Source organism: Pseudorca crassidens, chromosome 3, assembly GCF_039906515.1.
Source record: "Pseudorca crassidens isolate mPseCra1 chromosome 3, mPseCra1.hap1, whole genome shotgun sequence".
Lineage (NCBI taxonomy): Eukaryota > Metazoa > Chordata > Mammalia > Artiodactyla > Delphinidae > Pseudorca > Pseudorca crassidens.
The window spans coordinates 34,434,665-34,457,661 of record NC_090298.1 but is presented as its reverse complement, the minus strand read 5'-3'; the positions used below and the strand labels follow the sequence as shown (position 1 = coordinate 34,457,661).

Here is a 22,997-nt window from a genome sequence, read left to right as displayed (position 1 = left end):
AACCATTTTATGGCTCCTCCTGTTTTTACCGTAGTGCCCCTCATATTTTTTATTTATTAATCCATACATTTATGTAAATATAAGAACTTATAGCACTACACAGATAATCTTTCCAAGCATTTCATTTATCTTCAAAAGAACCCTAAAAGGTAATAGTGAATTTTTTTTGCTTTATTTTTATAATTGAAGTATAGTTGATTTACAATATTGTGTTAGTTTCCGGTATACAGCAAAGTGATTCAGTTTTTTATATATATATATATATATATATATATACATACACATACACACACACATAGATATACACATGTATATATTCTTTTTTGGATTCTTTTCCATTATAGGTTACTACAACATATTGAATATAGTTCCTTGTGCTGTATGGTAGGACCTTGTTGATTGTCTATTTTATATATAGTAGTGTGTATCTCTTAATCACAAACTCCTAATTTATCCCTCCCCCTACCTTTCCCCTTTGGCAACCATAAGTTTGTTTTCGAAGTCTGTGAATCTGTTTCTGTTTTGTAAATAAGTTCATTTGTACTGTTGTTTTTTTTTAGATTCCACATATAAGCAACATCATATGATATTTGGCTTTTTCTGACTTACTTCTGTCTGACATACTTCACTTGGTATGATAATTTCTAGGTCCATCCATGTTTCTGGATAATAATTTTTTGATGTACTGTAGAGTCCAGTTGTGTCACTGGTGAAGTCAACTTGATACCAGTGTTCTTTGAATGGGAGACTGATCACTGTTTTGCTGAAATCCAAATGTACCACATCCATAGCAGAGGTTCAACCTCCAAGTGGAGGAATGCAGGACTTAGTTCCTGGCCTCTTCTCTCTAGCTGTCTCAGGCCTTGGAGTTCCTGGCCTCTTCTCTCTAGCTGTCTCAGGCCCTTGGAGATACCAACCAGACTCACAGCTTCAAATACTACCTATATGTTGATGAAGCTAATATTTATGTTTCCAGCACTGTCAGTTGAACTCTATTCCAACTGCTTCTTCAACATTTCAACTTGGATTTTAATAAGCAACTCAAAGACAGCATGTCCAAAACTGGGCTCTTGACTTTTCTTCCTGCTGTAACTTGTCCTTTTCCCAGTCTTCTCCATCTTGGGAAAGGCAATTCTAACTGTGCAAGTGGCTATGAGTAAAGACCTTGAGGACATGATTGATTCCTTTCTTTTCTTCACATCCCTATATACAATCGATCAGCAAATCCTACTGGCTCTGCCTTAAAAATACATCCAAATTCAGACCATGTTCTATCACCTCCACAGCTACCATCCATGGCTCAAGACACTATGGCCTGGATAATACCAATAGATATCCAAGGGGTCTTCTTCCTTCCTCTTTAACTGTCTTTCAGTCTATTTTCAACAGAGCAGCCAGAGTGATACTGACTGGATACTGGCTATAAATCATACCATTCCACTGCTCAAACCCTTGAAGATTAAAAGCTTAAGTCTGTCCACTGACCTACAAGACCCCTCATTATTTTTCTGCCTTCATCCCCCATTATTCTCCCCTGTCCTCATTCAATTCAGCTCATAATGCCTCCTCACTGTTCCTCAAACACAGGCTGGCCACACTCTTACCCCAGGACCTTTGCACAAGCTGTTCCATCTACAAGCTTTCCCCCAAGATTTCTGCTTGCCTTCCTTTCATTTTTTTTTTTTTTTGAACTGGAGTATAGTTGGTTTATGCTGCTGTGTCAGTTTCTGCTGTACAGCAAAGTGAATCAGCCATATGTATACATATATCCCCTCTTTTTTGGATTTCCTTCCCATTTAGGTCACACAGAGCACCAAATAGAGTTTCCTATGCTATACAGTAGGTTCCCATTAGTTATCTATTTTATGCATGGTAGTGTATATATGTCAATTCCAATCTGCCAATTCATCTCACCCCCCGTTTCCCCCTTGGTATCCATACCTTTGTTCTCTACATCTCTGTCTCTATTACTGCTTTGCAAATAAGATCATCATTACCATTTTTCTAGATTCCACAAATATGCATTAATATACCATATTTGTTTTCTCTTTCTGACTTACTTCATTCTGTATGACAGTCTCTGGGTCCATCCACATGGCTGGATGTAATATTTTATGGCTGAGTAATATTCCATTGTATATATGTACCATATCTTCTTTATCCATTGCTCTGTTGATGGACATTTAGGTTGCTTCCATGACCTGGCTATTGTAAATAGTGATGCAATGAACATTGGGGTGGATGTGTATTTTTAAATTATGGTTTTCTCTGGGTATATGCCCAGTAGTGGGATTGCTGTATCATATGGTAGTTCTATGTTTAGTTGTTTAAGGAACCATACTGTTCTCCACGGTGGCTATATCAATTTACATTCCCACCAACAGTGTAAGAGGGCTCCCTTTTCTCCACACCCTCTCCAACATTTGCTGTTTGTACGTATTTTTGATGATGGCCATCCTGACTGGCATGAGGTGATACCTCATTGTAGCTTTGATTTTCATTTCTCTAATGATTAGTGATGCTGAGCAACTTATCATGTATCTCTTGGCCATCTGTATGTCTTCTTTGGAGAAATGTCTATTTAGGTCTTCTGGCCATTTTTTGATTGGATTGTTTGTTTTTTTTGATATTGAGGTACATGAGCTTTTTCTATACATTGGAGATTAATCCCTTGTCAGTTGCTTCATTTGCAAATATTGTCTCCCATTCTGAGGGGTGTCTTTTCATCTTGCTTATGGTTTCCTTTGCTGTGCAAAAGATTTTAACTTTCATTAGGTCTCATTAGTTTATGTTTGTTTTTCATTTTCATTACTCTAGGAGGTGGTTCACAAAAGATCTTGCTGTGATTTACGTCAAAAAGTGCTCTATTTTTCATCTAAGAGTTTTACAGTGTCTGGCCTTACATTTAGGTCTTTAATCCATTTTGAGTTTATTTTTGTGTATGGTGTTGCATTCTTTTACATGTAGCTGTCCAGTTTTCCCAGCACCTCTTATTGAAGAGACTGTCTTTTCTCCATTGTATAGTCTTGCCTTGTTTTTCATAGATTGGGTGACCATAAGTGGTGGGTTCCACGGATATATATTTCTGTTTTTGTGCCAGTGCCATACTGTCTTGATTACAGTAGCTTTTTAGTATAGTCTGAAATCAGGGAGTCTTATTCCTCCAGCTCCATTTTTCTTTCTCAAGCTTGCTTTGGCTATTCAGGGTTTTTTGTGTTTCCAAACAAATAGTAAAATTTTTTGTTCTACTTCTGTGAAAAATGCCATTGGTAATTTGATAGGGATTGCACTGAACCTGTAGATTGCTTTGGGTAGTATAGTCATTTTCACAGTATTGATTCTTCCAATCCAAGAACATGGTATACCTCTCTATCTGTTTGTGTCATCTTTAATTTCTTTCATCAGTGTCTTATAGTTTTCTGCATACAGGTCTTTTGCCTCCTTAGGTAGGCTTATTCCTAGATATATTATTCTTTTTGTTGCAATGGTAAATGGGAGTGTTTCCTTAATTTCTTTTTCTGATCTTTCATTGTTAGTGTATAGGAATGCAAGGGATTACTGTGTATTAATTTTGTATCCTGCAACTTTACTAAATTCATTGATTAGCTCTAGTAGTTTTCTGGTGGCATCTTTAGCATTCTCTATGTATAGTATCATGTCATCTGCAAATGGTGACAGTTTTACTTCTTCTTTTCCAATTTGGATTCCTTTTATTTCTTTTTCTTCTCTGATTGCTGTGGCTAAAACTTCCAAAACTATGTTGAATAATAGTGGTAAGAGTGGACACCCTTGTTTGTTTCTGATCTTAGTGGAAATGGTTTCAGATTTTCACCATTGAGAACGATGTTTGCTGTGGGTTTGTTGTATATGGCCTTTATTATGTTGAGGTAGTTTCCCTCTATGCTCACTTTCTGGAGAGTTTTTATCATAAATGGGAGTTGAATTTTGTCAAAAGCTTTTTCTGCATTTATTGTGATGATCATATGGTTTTCATCCTTCAATTTGTTAATATGGTGTATCACATTGATTGATTTGCATATATTGAATCCTTGCATCCCTGGGATAAACCCCACTTGATCATGTTGTATGATCCTTTTAATGTGTTGTTGTATTCTGTTTGCTAGTATTTTGTTGAGGACTTTTGCTTCTATGTTCATCAGTGATATTGGCCTGTAATTTTCTTTTTTGTGATATCTTTGTCTGGTTTTGGTATCAGGGTGACGGCAGCCTTATAGAATGAGCTGAGGCGTGTTCCTCCCTCTGTGATTTTTTGGAAGAGTTTGAGAAGGATAGGTGTTAGCTCTTCTCTAAAAGTTTCATAGAATTTGCCTGTGAAGCCATCTGGTCCTGGACTTTTATTTGTTGGAAGATTTAACCACAGTTTCAATTTCATTACTTGTGATTGGTCTATTCATCTTTTCTATTTCTTCCTGGTTCAGTCTTGGAATGCTGTACTTTTCTAAGAATTTGTCCAATTTTTCCAGGTCGTCCATTTTATTGGCATATAGTTGCTTGTAGTAGTTTCTTATGATCCTTTGTATTTCTGCAGTGTCAGTTGTAACTTCTCCTTTTTCATTCCTAATTTTATGGATTTGAGTCCTCTCCCTTTTTTTCTTGATGAGTCTGGCTAAAGATTCAATTTTGTTTGTCTTCTCAATGAAGCAGCTTTTAGTTTTATTGATCTTTGCTATTGTTTCTTCATTTCTATTTCATTTATTTCTGCTCTGATCTTTATGATTTCTTTCCTTATACTAACTTTAGGGGTCTTTGTTGTTGTTGTTGTTCTTCTTCTTCTTTCCTTAGTTGCTTTAGGTGTAAGGTTAGGTTGTTTATTTGAGATATTTCTTGTTTCTTGAGGTAGGATTGTATTGCTATAAACTTCCCTCTTAGAGCTTCTCTTGCTGCATCCCATAGGTTTTGGATCATCTAGGTATTTTTTGATTTGCTCTTTGATTTCTTCAGTGATCTTTTGGTTAATTAGTAACGTATTGTTTAGCCTCCATGTGTTTGTGTGTTTTACAGTTTTTTCTGTAATTTATTTTAATTTCATAGTGTTGTGGTTGGAAAAGATGTTTGCTATGATTGCAATTTTCTTACACTTATTGAGGCTTCATTTGTGACCAACGATATGATGTATCCCGGAGAATGTTCCATGTTCACTTGAGAAGAAAGTGTATACTTTTGTTTTTGGATGGAATGTCCTGTAAATTTAAATTAAGTCCATCTGGGCTAATGTGTCATTTAAAGCTTGTGTTTCCTTATTAATTTTCTGTCTGGATGATCTGTCCATTGTTGCAAGTGGGGTGTTAAAGTCCCCTACTATAATAGTGTTACTGTCAATTTCCCCTTTTATGGCTGTTAACATTTGCCTTATGTATTGAGGTGCTCCTAAGTTAGGTGCATAAATATTTACAACTGTTATACCTTCTTCTTGTATTGATCCCTTGATCATTATGTAGTGTCCTTCCTTGTCTCTTGTAACATTCTTTATTTTAATGTCCATTTTATCTAATATGAGTATGGCTACTCCAGGTTTCTTTTGATTTCCATTTGCATGGAATATCTTTTTCCATCCCCTCACTTTCAGTCTATATGTGCCCCTAGGTCTGAAGTGGGTCTCTTGTAGACAGCATATATATGGGTCTTGTTTTTATATCCATTCAGCCAGTCTATGTCTTTTGGTTGGAGCACTTAATCCATTTACATTTAAGGTAATTATCAATATGTTTGTTCCTATTACCATTTTCTTAATTGTTTTGGGTTTGTTTTTGTGGGTCTTTTTCTTCTCTTGTGTTTTCCACAAGAGAAGTTCCACAAGAGAAGTTCCTTTAACATTTACTGTAAAGCTGGTTTGGTGGTGCTGAATTCTCATAGCTTTTGCTTGCCTGTAAAGCTTTTGATTTCTCTGTCAAATCTGAATGAGATCCTTGCTAGGTAGAGTAATCTTGATTGTAAGTTTTTCCTTTTCATCACTTTAAATATATCCTGCCATTCACTTCTGGCTTGCAGAGCTTCTGCTGAAAAATCTGCTGATAACCTTCTGGAGATTCTCTTGTATGTTATTTGTTGCTTTTCCCTTGCTGCTCTTAATATTTTTTCTTTGTATTTAATTTTTGTTTATTTGATTAATATGTGTCTAGGCGTTTTTCTTCTTGGGTTTATCTTGTATGGGACTTTCTTCACTTCCTGGACCTGGGTGACTATTTCCTCTCCCATATTACATAAGTTTTCAACTATAATGTCTTCAAATATTTTCTCAGACCCTTATCTTTCTCTTCTTCTGGAACCCCTATAATTCAAATGTTGGTGCATTTAATGTTGTCCCAGAGATCTCTGAGACTCTCCTCATTTCTTTTCATTCTTTTTTCTTTATTCTGCTCTGCAGCAGTGAATTTCACCATTCTGTCTTCCAGCTCACTTACCCATCTTCTGCCTCAGTTATTCTGCTACTGATTACTCTAATGTATTTTTCATTTCTGTTATTGTGTTCTTCATCACTGATTGTTCTTTAGTTCTTCTAGGTCCTTGTTAAACATTTCTTGTATCTTCTCAATCCATGCCTCCATTCTATTTCTGAGATCTTGGATCATATTTACTATCATTACTCTGAATTCTTTTTTAGGTAGATTGCCTATTTCCTCTTCATTTATTTGGTCTTGTGAGTTTTTACCTTGCTCCTTCGTCTGCAACATATTTCAATGTCATTTTGTTTTGTCTAACGTACTGTGTTTGTGGTCTCCTTTCAGCAGGCTACAGTGTTGTAGTTCCTCTTGCTTCTGTTGTCTGCTCCCTGGTGGATGAAGTTGGTCCAAGTGCTTGTGTAGGCTTCCTGGTGGGAGGGACTGGTGCCTGTGCTTTTGGTGAGTGGAGCTTAGTCTTTTCCTTCTGATAGACTGGACCACATCAGTTGGTGTGTTTTGGTGTTTCTGTGAGCTTAGTACTTTTGGCAGCCTGTCCACTGATAGGTGGGGTTGTGTTCCTGTCTTGCTGGTTGTTTGGTGTGAGGTGTCCAGCACTGGAGTCTGCATGCAGTTTGGCAGAGCTGGGTCTTGGTGTCAAGATGGTTATCTCCAGGAGAGCACACACCGATTAATATTTCCTGGTACTAGGAATTCTCTGGTGGTCCAGCATCCTGGACTTGGCACTCCCACCCTGGATGCCTAGGCCTGATCCCTGGCAGGAAACCAAGAGCCCACAAGCTGCACAGTGTGTCCAGAGAAAAAAGGAAAAAAAAGGAAAAGAAAGCAAACAGATAAACAAAACCCAATACAAATGACAAAAACAAACAACACAAAAAAAGGAAAAAAGAAAACAGACAAAACTCAAAACAAATGGTAAAAACAAACAAATAAAAAAAGACAAAGAAAACAAAAAAACAGGAGAACAAACAAAAGAGCTCAAAAATGAAAACCATCAAAGACTAATTTAACAAAAACAAAAAATAAAAACTAAACAAAAAAAGAAAGCAAACTAAATAAAAGGCAAAGAAACTATAAAACAAACACACAAAATGACCAAAAAAGAATAAAAACAGAAAAATAAACACAAAACAACAAAAACGTAAAGTAAAAATAGAAAAAATTTTTTTAATATAAAACATAATAAAAACAACAAAAACTGAACAAAATGAAACAAACAAAAAAGAATAATAGTGATAAGAATATTTTCCTGGGGACTCTGCTGTCAGTGTCCTTGCTCCCACAGTGAGCCACAGCCCAAATCCACCGCCCCAGGAGGCCCTCCAATACCTCTATGTAGGTCTCGACCCTCTGTGGACTCTGTAGAGGCAGCTCAGACTCCAACCTGGCCCGGCTTCCATGTGTACTTGCCCCCAAAGTCCACTGCTTTTAAAGCTAGACAGGTCTCTGTTGTGGGAACACTCACTGTCTATTCAGGTATTCCACAGATGCGGGATTTACCAAGCTGATAATGGGGGTTTAATGCATGGCTTGTACAGCTGCGTGGAGTGACTTCCTCCTCCTTAGTTACACCACCGCTGAGGCTCAGCTTTGGCTTTGGCCCCACCTCTGCATGTGTGCCCCCCTCCAGCATCTGTTCCCTGCCAAGGCAAGAGGGAGCAAAAGCCACACTTGATTGGAGCACACTTATTCTATCAGGCCAGGGAGAGGTATGGCAGCCACAACTGGGGTGTGTGTGAAGTGTCTGTGCCAGCAGAGACCAACAGGCAGTTGCAACAGACTGGGATGCACTCACTCTGGTGGGAGTCCTTCCCAGTGCCGCAGAGGCAGGGGCTGGCATGTGGGGGCAGTGGCGGCCCTGCCCCTTGAACACCACTCAAAGATGGCACTTTGTTTCCTAGGCAGACCACACTTCCTCTAGGGGCGTTCCTGGCCTCAGAGCCCCTCACTCCTGTCCCCTGTTGTATCCGTGCAGCCAACAGTGGTCCTTTCCCCAGATATGCTCTCTTAACCCCACACTTTAGCACTCAGCCCCTGCCAGCACTGGCAGATTCCCATCTCAGGCAGGGGCACCCAGGGCTGATTCCCAAGGAGGCTTTGGCATGGGCAACGCTCAGGAACCTGGAGCCTATGCAGGGAGAGGAGGCCTTGGATTGAGGGGCAGGTGAGCCTGCTCAGATGGGTGCTCCTCCCAGTGCCCATGGAGGCCAAAACAGTTGGGTGGGGAAGGAGGTTACAATGGTGGCCCCACCCCTTGTGTGCCACTCAACAATGATGTCTTGCTTCCATGGTGTCTCAGGCTTCTGCAAATTTTTCTGGTTGTGGATCTCCTTACTCCTGTCCCTTTCACAGCCAACAGCTGTCCCCTCCCTGGGTCCATGCTCCAAACCCCACTTTCCAGCACCCAGCCCCCCTCTGCACCAGGAGACACACGACTCAGGCTGGGATGTGCAGAGCTGTGTTGTAGACCATGCGCAGAGCTCTTACTTTGTCCTGCCTTCCACAGACGGTCTGCTGCATTCCCCGTTGATCTTCTGAAGGTCCCTTTCTGTCCCAGCTGATTTCCCCACCATGAGGGGGTTTTACTGAGTGCAGGAACCTCTCCTCACCTTTGGCTTCCTACCAGGGGTACTGGTCCCTTTTTTGATTCCTCTTTTCTTTTGTCTTACCCAGTCGTGAGGGGATTTTTCTTGTCCTTTTAGGTGTCCGAAGTCTTCCACTAATGTTCAGCAGGTGCTCTGTGAGAATTCTTCCATTTGTAGATGTATTCTTTTTTTTTTTTAATTGGGATATAGTTGCTTTACAATGTTGTGTTAGTTTCTGCTGTACAATAAAGTGAATCAACTATATGTATACATATATCCCCTCCCTCTTGATGTACTTGTGAGGAGAGATGAATTTAGCATCCTCCTATTCTGCCATCTTGACTCCTCCCCCTCAGTAGTAGATGTTTTTAACACCATTTTGCAGATGAGTAAATTGAAGTCCATATATTTATTTTTAATTCAACAGAATTCATCAAATACCTACCATGTGTCAGGCACTACACTAAAGTCCAAGAAGTCAAGTCACTCCCATGATCTTACTATGAGTAAATGCCAGAGTTGGGAATTAAAATCAATTGTCTAATTTTTGCCCACTATCACATCTACCACATTATATCTCAAGCTACTTGCTTATTCATTCATTCCTTTATTCATCATTTCACCAAACTCTGGAAAGAGTATAGTTCTGGTGATATGAGCATGTTGAAAAAGAATAAAATAAATTCCTTTTATAACACAGATTGTTAGTTCACTTTTGAATGGACTCTGGATCATATTATTCCCCTCACAATTACCAAATTATATTCTTAAGACAAGGTAGTGTCAGAATTACCAGGAGGTAAAAAGACACCTCCCCAGACCCTTCTTTTAATTTATTGATTCAGCGTGTCTGGGATTGGGCGTGTGAGTCTGGCTTTTTTTCAATAAGTCCCCCAGCTTGCTCTGAAGCAAATCTATTATTTATAAATATATACCAGCCTCAAAATTAAGGTTTGCTTCACAGAATTTGTTTATAAATGTTTCAAACATGCTAGAGAACACTTGTAAGACCCTTATCTGTAGGTAAACAGCTGTTATTTTATCTCTAATAGTCTGAGCCAAAGTGGAAACATTTCAGGCTATTCACAGTATCAGGGTCGAACATATGAAACTGCTGATATTCAACCATTTTTGACTTACAAGATTGTCAACTTTGTGTGGTTCAACCCAACATCTTTGATTAGATCTGAGCAGAATAAGGATATCTCAGGTTAAGTAGAAAATGCTACTGCAACCTCTCTTAATCTTCAAATAGATAAAATAACATCCCACAAACTTGAAAATCAATCCAAGCCCTTAAGTGGAGTTTAATGCTTTATTTATCTTGTCACTAAAAGATCTGACTAAACATTTGTTGGGCAGATAGTCTGTTTCAAGTCAAAATATCAGTTATCTCAGCAAGATTCAGTGCTTTTTTGAATTTTTTTACAAAATTGAACCAAAAAAAGATGGTTAAAATAAAGCAAGCTCTCACAGAATGTTGAAATAGACCACACATGGTTAATAACATACTGTCACATAATTTTTTAGTCCAGAATAGCCAGTTCTAGCCACCAGGCACTGACAAGTGGGGCACCAAGGAGGTGCTTGTGCTAAGTTGAGTTACCAAAATTTCACTTGTATTTTCCACAATTTCATTTTTTAAAGCAACCTGGAAATTTTTAACAACCCATTTCAATGCACATATCCAAACAGGCACGTTTCAGTTATTCAGGAAATTAAGTGTGCTTCTTTCTAAAAGCACAATGTCCCTCTACTTTTCCAAAGCCACACCTCTATGACAAAATTCAAGTATTAAACTTAGAATTAATGGACTCTTAAAATGTAAGCTCCATAAAGACCTGAATTTTTTCTTCCTTGTTCACATCTATGTCCACTGCATATGAGATAGCTGAGAGATAAATGTATTGAAGGTAAGCAGATAGGAAAGAGTAAGGAAAGGGACAGAAGGAGGGAGGAAGAGAGAGGAAAAGAGAGAGAGAGGTAGATGAATATTGACTCTTCCTCAAGCCTTGTGAGGTTTTTCTTCTTTTGTGTTAATAGTCATTTTGTTCCACAATTATAGCACACAGAAAGATAGCTGTTTAATAATTTACAGCTATAATAATTTAATTAATAAATTTAACAATTTAACTAATAAAGACCTTTGGCTAAAATATGCCCCTCTCTCTTTTTATTAAACTTTACAATTTGCTAAAATTGAGAAATCAGTTACAGTATATAAATTTTTTTTAAAAGAACCGTATACATGGATACACACATAAAACAGTGGCTATGGAGAAGGACAGTATAATGAAATGAAATTTGGGGCATAATACCAATCACCTAATCCTAAATTAATTTGACATAACAAAAGACAATTAAAGAAAAAAGAACCTCCAAACAAATATTTCTGTTTACGGATAGAGGAGAGAGAATACAAATAATTTTGTTTAATTTTACTCCTTACATAATTTTAAGTCATAACATTTTGGAGTTGAAAGGGGTGTGAAATGTCACAGATGAAGGCTGTGCAGCAGGTGACATTTCCCAGACAACTGAGGCCCAGAGAACTGACATGCTTTTCCTGAGTCTATGACAAAGTTATGACTTGAATCTCACTGGGTAACTTCCAGTTGAAAATTTACACAATCTTTGTTCAATTATTTGCATTAGCTAGGCTTTCTAAATAATAACGTGGTAGGGGTGCACCCACAATTGACCATCAAGAAAGAAAGATTTACTTTTTGATACTTGATCTCTTTTTGGTAGAGAGCACATGCCTCAGGCACACAGTTTACATGATTGAGGTCATCTTAATCTGTTTACCATTTTGAACATCTGAGGAAGAGGTACTGGAAAAAAATAAAATGAAAATTATCATTTTGTCTGTGGGAACATGCAATGGAGAGTTAACAACTGTTGTAATGCTGTGGTTAGAATGAAGCTGATGGTAAACATTTAATGCTTGATCCCTCAAGCTTTCATTACCTTTAATAATCTTTTTTTTTAATCCTTTCTCCTCTTCCATTTAGGATTCCAGTTTTATTAGGATCCATAAAGTGATAAAAGTCTTAAATTTCACAATGAAAACTAAAGATCTGCAGCTTTCTGATGTCTTTTTGAAAGCACTTAACCATCTGCCTCTAGAATACAACTCTGCTTTATACAGCCGGATATTTGATGACTTCGGGACTCACTATTTCACCTCTGGCTCCCTGGGAGGCGTGTATGATCTCCTGTATCAGTTTAGCAAGGAAGAACTAAAGAACTCAGGTTCGCTTTCTTCAACCTTCATTTTTAACTGATAAGATAGTGTGCAATACATTTTTCTCTTTCTCTATCCTTTTAGTTCTTCTTTATTGACTTTATTTCGACCCTGCTTTATTTCCAAAATGATATGAAGAAAAACCAAAAAGTACATACTCAAGGAAATAAAATAGAAATAGAAAATTCAGACAAATAGAAGAAGGAAAAATAAATAGGCTTCACCTCTTTGGGCATCAGATTTGACCCAGAATTTCCTGACATTAAGAATATCATAAGCTGCTTAGTAGTGGTAAACTAAAGAGAGATGCATGCCATCACCTCAAGGAAAACAAAATTTTTCTTGGAACTAAACTCTAAAAGATAATTTACTTATAGTAATTTTATAGGAGATAATAATTTTATAAAACTGTAATTACAGCAAATCCACTGGCAGTCTTTTTTCTTTCTTTCTTTCTTTTCTTTTTTTTTTCTTGGCCAAGCAGCTTTTGGAATCTTAGTTCCCTGACTAGGGATTGAACCCAGGCCCTCAATAGTGAAAGCGCAAAGTCCTAGGGAGAGGCCACAACAATGAGAGGCCCGCGTACCGCAAAAAAAAAAATTAAAAAAATTAAAAATAAATCTTGCTTTCTTATTATCCTAGATTGCCAATATTAATTACTATTACTTAAGTACCTTTGTATAAATTTTTCAGGCTCCTGTGTGAAATTTTTCAGGCTCCTGTGTGAAATGACACAGCATCCTTGTGATGCTTCTATCTTGAGAACATGGTTAGGAAATTGTATAATAACCAGAACCCAACTGACAGATTCCCCTAAATAAATCAGAATTCTTGATCATTTAACTTTTTTTTTTTTTTTGCAGTACGCGGGCCTCTCACTGTTGTGGCCTCTCGCGTTGCGGAGCACAGGCTCCGGACGTGCAGGCTCAGCGGCCATGGCTCACAGGCCCAGCCGCTCTGCGGCATGTGGGATCTTCCCGGACCAGGGCACGAACCCGTGTCCCCTGCATCGGCAGGCAGACTCTCAACCACTGTGCCACCAGGGAAGCCCTGATCATTTAACTTTTATACAAAAGAAATTAAGAATTTATTTTAAAAAACACCAAGCCAACTCTGAGGTCAATAGAGTTTCAATCCTTCTGTTCTTATATCTCATTATGACAAATGGTAATGTTTAATGGGGCTTCCCTGAGTCCTTCTAAACTTTAATTGATCAGATGTCCATCATGATCTGCTTTTTAAGAAAGGAGATGGGATAAATGTCTTTGAGAAAGATTTTCAGTAAGAAGGTCTTCAAAATTTTTTGCCTGACAGAGTTACTGAAATCCAAGACTTATGCTGTGATGGGCTTTCCACACTGCCTGCCTCTTATGTTTCCTTACAGTTATCCTTTCCACTGGAGCAATGTTTGCTTGATGAATTTAATCAACATTTATGATGAGTAAAAATCGTTTGGGGAAGTCTCTGGCCCTTGACTTGGCTTCATCTCACCCTTGGGATAAAATTATTCTGGTCACTGCTGCTGTAGCCAAGAATAATTTCTCACTTGATAAGCTATACTCATCATGCATTCACAGCAAAGCCTCTAAAGGCTTAGAGTTCAGGTCAGTTAAAGAACTATGTGAATCTTTAATCAACCATCCAGCATTTTAATAGTTGAAGCCCCATAACAAAAATGAAGAGTGATAAGCTATACTTCCTGAAATATTCTCACCTTCCATCTTTTTCTTTTTAAATAAAAATAGAGACTTCAGACACAGAGCCACACATAATAAGAGAAAGAAAGGGAGTTTGAGATATGATATAAAACTGGAAATATATAACCATACACACCTATGTGTACACACACACACACACACTATATATACATAGTATTTATAGTATGTGTATATATATTTAATATATTAAGATATATATCCTTATATTCAATATTTTTATATGTAATATATATTCTTATAGTCATTAAATATGTGCATTTCCATGTATATATATACTTCTCTGAGTCACAATAATAATATTGGAGCTCAATTTTAATTGTGGTTAAGATGAAGCTCACTCAGACAGAAACAAATCTCAATAAAATGGAATTCTCCGGTGGGTGTGCTTACCTGTTTTTGCCCACTCTTCAGATGAATACATATTCTGGCCTCCTCCCTTTTCCCTCTTTTAGTCCTTCTCCCCTTACTTCTCAATAATGTAGAGTTAGAGTTTAGGCTTAGTTTTTATTTGCTCTATTCAATAAGAATTATTTGCTTTATTCAATAAGAATTATATCCCTTGTCATTATTTTTTTAAATGACTTGAATACTTCATAGTACTTTCTCTAGTGCAAGAAGAATAAAACAAAATTAAATTGCTTTTTATTTGCATCCCTTGATTTATTCCTCTACTGCACAGTGTCCCATAGTCAATTTAAAATCTTGCATAAAAGTTGGAATTGCTTCAGCGTGCAAGGTAAAAAGAATTTCAGGAATACAGAGACAACATTAAACAATTAAAATATCATGTTATACAAGATGGTAATTTTAAAGTCCTTTGACTGGGAAGTCATTTTCTGCTCTGAATTAGAGGAGAAAAACTATACACCCCACTATTTATCAGTATGACTCTTTTTTTTTTTTGGTACGCGGGCCTCTCACCATTGTGGCCTTTCCCGCTGCAGAGCACAGGCTCCGGACGCGCAGGCTAAGCGGCCATGGCTCACAGGCCCAGCCGCTCCGTGGCATGTGGGATCTTCCCGAACCAGGGCACGAACCCGTGTCCCCTGCATCAGCAGGCGGACTCTCAACCACTGCGCCACCAGGGAAGCCCCTATCAGTATGACATTTTTGATTGACACTGTTGACCTTTGCCCAGTCAGAGTAGCTGAGGACATTTCTGAAATACTCATCTCTGTGTCACATCAGAGGGACACTCAGGCTTGAGAGGGCAAGTGCTTTAGCATCAAGAAACTCCTGTGTCAGTGTGGATATGGGTCAGGCACAAGCTATAGGACATCTTGTGAAGAAGAAAAGGCCGGCACAGAAATTCACTGATAAAGCCTTGATATTTTGATCACTGCATGACCAACACGATGACTCATAAGAGAGATTAATCATTCAAATCTTTAAGCATTCTCCTATAACCCTCAGCAAATGTAATTAACTTTACAGTTAATTATGTTATAATTAGTGAATTGGTCACATACAATTTAATTTTCACTTATAAATCATAGAAACCTAATGAAAGGATAAGAGTTGTGCACCACAGACGTATTAACTTCCTCACGTGCCCTAAACATTTGCCTGACCCACTTATAAGAACAATACTACCAGAAGAAAAATGAGTTGTGTTTATTCAGTCTGACCAAAACAGCCATCAAACCAAGAATTCTTTACTCCAACCTGTAATACATCTCTTTGAATGGGTCAAACTATTGAAAGAACGGTGAAGTAGGAAGCCCCATCCCCATCTACTCAGCCTCATTCCTCGTTGATCTGCGCCCTCAGGTTTAAATTTCAGCATCATACTCACATGACACATCCAGCTCTGAAAACATTCTTCCCTGCCTCTTGTAACCTGCAACCCTAAGAATCAGTATCTGATAAACTACTTTGCTTTAAGTTGCTTAAGAGCTCACGTAACAGCTCTATCTCTCATGAGCTTGTATTTTTCAAGGCAATTTTTAACTAAACATCAAAAAAACTGGATTCTAGTTTAGGTGTTTTGGGTACCAGGTCAGGTGACTTGGGGAAAAAAAAAAAAAAGGAAACATTTATTCTTCTCAATTACCCCAGATAAGCAGTACAACTTAGCCTCCAAACAGCCAGACCTGTTTCTCTGTGCTCTGTCCCACTCAATCCCTGACATCCCCATCGGTTTTGAAGTCATTAAGAATAATGGCTAGCATTGGGGTGGAAAAGACTGATTCAGATACCAAAATCTTTAACAAATGATGCTTTGAAGTTTGTTAAAAGATAAGAACAATGAAGACCAAAGGAATTAGAATTGGATGTCCTGAGCTTCAGAGCAACAAGACTTTTAGAAGAGTTATAAAACTGTGGAGTGTCATCCTATGAAAGCAGCACTGGGAAACTAGGAAGATATCAAGCCCAGCTCCAACTCCTAAAGAGGCTGGGAATGAGGCAGCATCAACCTCCCTTGGAGACAACGGTGGAAATATATCAAGTATAGGCTTGAATTAAGATGAGGAGAAAGAGTGAACAGTCATCGAGGACATAAAAGAAGAGTTCATGAGTCAGGAAGTCAGAATTTCTGATAGTAAAATGAAAGGGTTTTGGAGGTAGAAGTGGAGTGAGCAGCTAAGTCAGGGAGAGGAAGCATAGCCAAGTATGAGAATGAGCGTTCCGGGAAGGAGAGGTGACCAATGAGATCTACATTTTAGGTGGTGAACAGGGGAAGAAGTGATATGGACTCAGTTCTCACAGAATCAGCTGTGGTCCCAAAAGAAGGCCTGTCAGCGGGGCACCAAACAGAGCATGTGTTTATCTCTTGACTTGTGGGGCTATACAAGGTCAGTGGCCAGCAGGACAGAAAAGCTTAGAGATTTATTGTGTGTAGGCAACATGGAGACGCCAACATGATCCCCATGGGGGAGACGGCAGGGACTCATATATACCTCTTCTCTTCAGCACGTCCCAGGGCCTGTGAAGGACTGCCTCTGTAGTAAAAGCCATTAATCATTTGAGCTCACGGGAACTGGAGGAGTTGTGTGCTGATATGGAGTATCTGTAGCTCCCCCAAGTGCCCAGAGCCTCATGTTCCTCTTCCCTGAATTCTCCATGGTACATTCTCAGGGTTTTTTGCTTGTATTCCATTTCCTAGGTCTAACGAAGGCAGAAGCCCAAAACTGCATCCGGGTTGAAACAAAGAAACGCTTCCTTTTTTTTACGAAAACAAAAGTGGAAGACCGGTGCACCACTAACAAGCTGTCAGAGAAATATGGAGGTAACAATGCTTTCTCTTAGCAGCTTACCCAGTGCGTCCTGACTGGCCATAATTTAAGTACCATATTGCACATGATTGTGACTACACTATTTTTCACTTTTCATTAGTTTCATTTGTTTGCCTCAGAGCCCTATGTGTGGTGGGGGAAGGGAGCAAATCAAATATTAGTACTACTTAAAAGGGGACATGGTTAAGATTTTCTTTATCTCCTATTCAGTTTGTTTAACTGAATGCACATTTATTGATTCTTCCTATCGGCCAAACTCAGTATTAAGCATTGTAAAGTACAGATGGGCATGAACTAGGTCTTCCAGTCAAGGAACTTACAAAGTAAGGATACATATAGACAACCATTAAAAATACAGAAGATGTAGTACATATATACAATGGAATACTACTCAGCCATAAAAAAGAATGAAATAATGCCATTTGCATCAATGTGGATGGACCTAGACATTATTATACTAAGTGAAGTAAGTCAAAGACAAATACCATATGATATCACTTCTATGTGGAATCTAAAATATGATACAAGTGAACTTATTATAAAACAGAAACAGACTCATAGACATATTATAGAAAACAAATTTATGGTTATCAAATGAGAAGGGGGGTAGAGATAAATTAGGAGTTTTGGATTAGAAGATACAAACTACTATATATAAAATAGATAAGCAAGGTCTTATTCTATAGCACAGGGAACTATACTCAGTATCTTGTAATAAACCATAAAGGAAAAGAATATGAAAAAGAATTATATATGTGTGTGTGTATATATATCCATATATATGAAAAATTGAATCACTCTGCTGTACACCAGAGACTAACAAAACATTGTAAATCAACTATACTTCAATTTAAAAAAAGAAGACAAATAAGTTGTAAGAGAAGTACATTAAAAAAAGCTCAGGCAACAAAGCCAGAAACCTGAGTGCTCTCTTTGATTTCTCCCTCCCTCTTTCTAGCCTCTACATCCAATAAGTAGTCATTCCTCCTCCTTAATATTTCTCCCAGTTCTCCCCAGCTCTTCATTTCCATAGACATGCCTTCCATTCATCATTTCCAACCTGGATTACCACAGAGGCCTCCCAACTCATTCCCTTGCCTCTGGTCTTGCCTTCTTCCAATCTATTCTACACATTTTCTGTTAAAGGAATATTCTCCAAGGCAAATCTTACCATGAAACACCCATGCCTTAAACTTGTCATGGTTTCACACAGCCTTGAAGATAGGTTCCTGCCTCTCTCCCTGCCTAGCTAAACTTTATGCAGTCTCTTAAATAAGTCATGCTCTCTTCTGTGCCTTGCCATTATAAATAGCTCCTTCCTCTGTGTAAAATTTTCTTATTTCCTTATTCTTCCTGACTGATTGCTACTTCTGCTCAGAACAAAGGAAATCAGAACCACAAAAACTCCCAAAATATGAAATTTATATGGTCATGGGAGGACAGCCAAGGAACAGATAATAATATCATATTTACTATAATAATAAATAGGTAGTTTTAAATATCAGAGCCTATCAATGGTCTACATGTGGATGCCCATGTTGAGCATAAGCAAAATGAGAGCTGACATGACAACTACACATTTGTATTATACCCCCCAAAAAAGAACAGTATGCAAACAATCAACCTAGTAATATAAACCAAACAATGTACAGATTCTATACCAGTTTGTCTTGCGATAGAATAATTTAATAAGAATGTGAATTCAGTAAATCAAAAGCTCAGAGATGAAAACATTAAATATAAGAATTAATTGAAAAGGAGGATTTCAAAGCTAAGATACAAAGACAGCAAATATTGAAAAGTATTGCCATTATAGTTATAAATAGACACTGCAACTTCAAAATATAATTGTCTGAAGATAAAATTAATAAAGAAAAATCTAAAGTAATTCATAATGAATACAGAGAAAAAATCCAGATGTTAACCATTATTAAAGAATATCTAATGGAAATGGAATGACAAATGTAATTCTATAGATGGGAATTAGTGTTCCTGAAATAGAGAGCCCAAGAAATGAAACAGAAAAACTATTTTTAAAAATATATATAAATAAATATACATATATATATATATATATATATATATATATAGCCCCTGAAATAAAGGAAGAAATTTGTCTTCATTATTTGTATCAGAAATATTGTTCAAATATACAATTTCAAGACAAATTCTAGTTAATTAACTAAATACAAAGATTTTTAAAATGAATTCAAGTATCCTAGCTGAAAGAACAAGTTCCCTACAGAATAACAAGAAAATCTGGCTGGCGTCAGACTTCTTGACAAAATGCAAAGCTACAAGATGATAGAGGAATGTCCACAAATTTCTAAAAGAGAAAAGAAAATGTGTTCATATGTAGAGGTAACAGAAAGATGTCTCAAAACATGAGAGAATTCTGGTAATATTCATTCTTGAATACTTACTGAAAAAAAACTACTCGACTATAAAATCCATCCAACATAGAGATGAGAAAATGTCAAATATGAATTCTAGTTTTCAGCTTGTAGGGACACTGCAAAATCAGAGACTATTGCAATAGTCTCCAAATTGGTTAATCAACTATCAATCCTGCCCAGCTGACACACTGCTAATATTCCTGAATTGTATCAACTCCCCAACCCAAGTTTTTAGTGCCTGGCTTATAGCAGATTCTCAACTAATGCTTATTAATCACACTGACAATTTGCCTAAAAACAGAGACACATTTATGTTGTTTTCTAAAAGCAAAGCACACTTAAGAACATAGATTTGGATGGACTGGTTCAAGATGGCAGAGTAGAAGGATGTGTGCTCACTCCCTCTTGCGAGAGCACAGGAATCAAAACTAACTGTGAAAAATCATTGACAGGAAGACACTGGAACTCACCAAAAAAGATACCCCACATCCAAACTCAAAGGAGAAGCCACAATGAAACAGTAAGAGGGGCGCAATCACAATACAATCAAATCCCATAACTGCTAGGTGGGTGACTCACAAACTGGAGAACAATTATACCACAGAAGTCCACCCACTAGAGTGAAGGTTCTGAGCCCCATGTCAGGCTTCCCAACCTGGGGGTCTGGCAACAGGAGGAGGAATTTCCAGAGAATCAGACTTTGAAGGCTAGTGGGATTTGATTGCAGCACTTCAACAGGACTAGGAGAAACAGAGACTCCACTCTTGGAAGACACACACAAAGTAGTGTGCACATCAGGACCCAGGGGGAAGGAGAAGTGACCCCACAGGAGACTGAACCAGACCTACTTGCTAGTCTTGGAGGGTCTCCCGCAGAGGTGGGGGGCAGCTATGGCTCACCATGGGGACAAGGACACAGGCGGTGGAAGTTCTGGGAAGCACTCCTTGGTGGGAGTCCTCCCAGATTAGCCCCACCAAAGAGCCTCTAGGCTCCAGTGCTTGGTTGCCTCAGGCCAAGCAACCGACAGGGAGGGAACTCAGCTCCACCCATCAGCAGACAAGCGGATTAAAGTTTTACTGAGCTATGCCCACCAGATCAACACCCAGCTCTACCCACCACCAGTCCCTCCCATCAGGCAGCTTGCACAAGCCTCTTAGATAGCCTCATTCAACAGAAGACAGACAGCAGAAGCAAGAAGAACAACAATCCTGCAGCCTGTGGAACAAAAACTACATGGACACAAAGATAGACAAAATGAAAGGGCAGGGGCTTCCCTGGTGGCACAGTGATTAAGAATCCACCTGCCATGATATACTTAAAGTGATGAAAGGAAAAAACCTACAACCAAGTTTACTCTACCCGGCAAGGATCTCATTCAGATTCGATGGAGAAATCAAAAGCTTTACAGACAAGCAAAAGCTAAGAGAATTCAGCAACACCAAACCAGCTCTACAACAAATGCTAAAGGAATTTCTCTAAGTGGGAAACACAGAGAAGAAAAGGACCTACAAAAACAAACCCCCAAAAAATAAGAAAATGGTAATAGGAGCATATATATCAATAATTACCTTAAACGTGAATGGATTAAATGCTCCAACCAAAAGACACAGGCTTGCTAAATGGATACAAAAACAAGACCCATATGTATGCTGTCTACAGGAGACCCACTTCAGACCTAGGGACACATACAGACTGAAAGTGAGGGGATGGAAAAAGATATTCCATGCAAACAGAAATCAGAAGAAAGCTGGAGTAGCAATACTCATATCAGACAAAATAGACTTTATAATAAAGAATGTTACAAGAAGTAAGGAAGGACACTATGTAATGATCAAGGGATCAATCTAGGAAGACGATATAACAATTATAAATAAATATGCACCCAACATAGGAGCACCTCAATACATAAGGTAACTGCTAACAGCTATAAAAGAGGAAACCAACAGTAACACAATAACAGTGGAGAACTTTAACACCTCACTTACACCAATGGACAGATCATCCAAACAGAAAATTAATAAGGAAACACAAGCTTTAAATGACACAATAGACCAGGTAGATTTAATTGATATTTATAGGACATTCCACCCCAAAACAGCAGATTATATTTTCTTTTCAAGTGCACATGGAACATTCTCCAGGATAGATCACATCTTGGGTCACAAATCAAGCCTCAGTAAATTTAAGAAAATTGAAATCATATCAAGCATCTTTTCTGACCACAACACTATGAGATTAGACATCAATTACAGAGAGAAAAGCATAAAAAACACAAACACACAGAGACTAAACAGTATGCTACTAAATAACCAAGAGATCACTGAAGAAATCAAAGAGGAAATAAAAAAATACCTAGAGACAAATGTCAATGAAAACAGGATGATCCAAAACCTATGGGATGCAGCAAAAGCAGTTCTAAGAGGGAAGTTTATAGCTATACAGGTCTACCTCAAGAAACAAGAAAAATCTCAAATAAACAACCTAACGTTACACCAAAAAGAACCAGAGAAAGAAAAACAAACAAAACCCAAAGTTAGCAGAAGGAAAGAAATCATATAGATCAGAGCAGAAATAAATGAAATAGAAACAAAGAAAACAATACCAAAGATCAATAAAACTAAAAGCTGGTTCTTTGAAAGGATAAACTAAATTGATAAACCTTTAGCCAGACTCATCAAGAAAAAGAGGGAGAGTACTCAAATCAATAAAATTAGAAATGAAAAAGGAGAAGTTACAATGGACATGGCAGAAATACAAAGCATCCTAAGAGACTACTACAAGCAACTCTATGACAATAAAGAGGACAGCCTGGAAGAAATGGACAAACTCTTAGAAAAGTATAACTTTCCAAGACTGAACCAGGAAGAAATAGAAAATATGAACAGACTAATCACAAAGAATGAAATTGAAACTGTGATTAAAAACCTTGCAACAAAAAAAGTCCAGGACCAGATGGCTTCACAGGTGAATTCTATCAAATATTTAGAGAAGAGCTAATACCCATCCTTCTCAAACGCTTCCAAACAATTGCAGAGGAAGGAACACTCCCAAACTCACTCTACGAGGCCACCATCACCCTGAGACCAAAACCAGACAAAGATACTACAAAAAAAGAAAATTACAGACCACTGATGAATATAGATGCAAAAATCCTCAGCAAAATACTAGCAAACAGAATCTAACAATACATTAAAAGGATCATAGACCATGATCAAATGGAATTTATCCCAGGGATGCATGGATTCTTCAATATATGCAAATCAATCAATGTGATACACCATGTTAACAAATTGAAGGATAAAAACCATATGATCATCTCAGTAGACGCAGAAAAAAACTTTTGACAAAATTCAACACCCATTTATGATAGAAACTCTCCAGAAGCTGGGCATAGAG

General features: G+C 37.9%; 1 protein-coding gene across 2 annotated transcripts in view; it reads left to right on the top strand.

The window, feature by feature from the left end:
• C6 (complement C6) overlaps positions 1 to 22,997 on the top strand; it is a 92,674-nt gene that overhangs the window by 25,765 nt on the left and 43,912 nt on the right. For both annotated transcript variants that reach the window (XM_067730598.1, XM_067730597.1), the window contains exons 8-9: positions 12,019 to 12,259; positions 17,076 to 17,198. In XM_067730598.1, the coding sequence (XP_067586699.1) occupies positions 12,019 to 12,259; positions 17,076 to 17,198 (364 nt within the window). The remainder of the gene's footprint in view (positions 1 to 12,018; positions 12,260 to 17,075; positions 17,199 to 22,997) is intronic.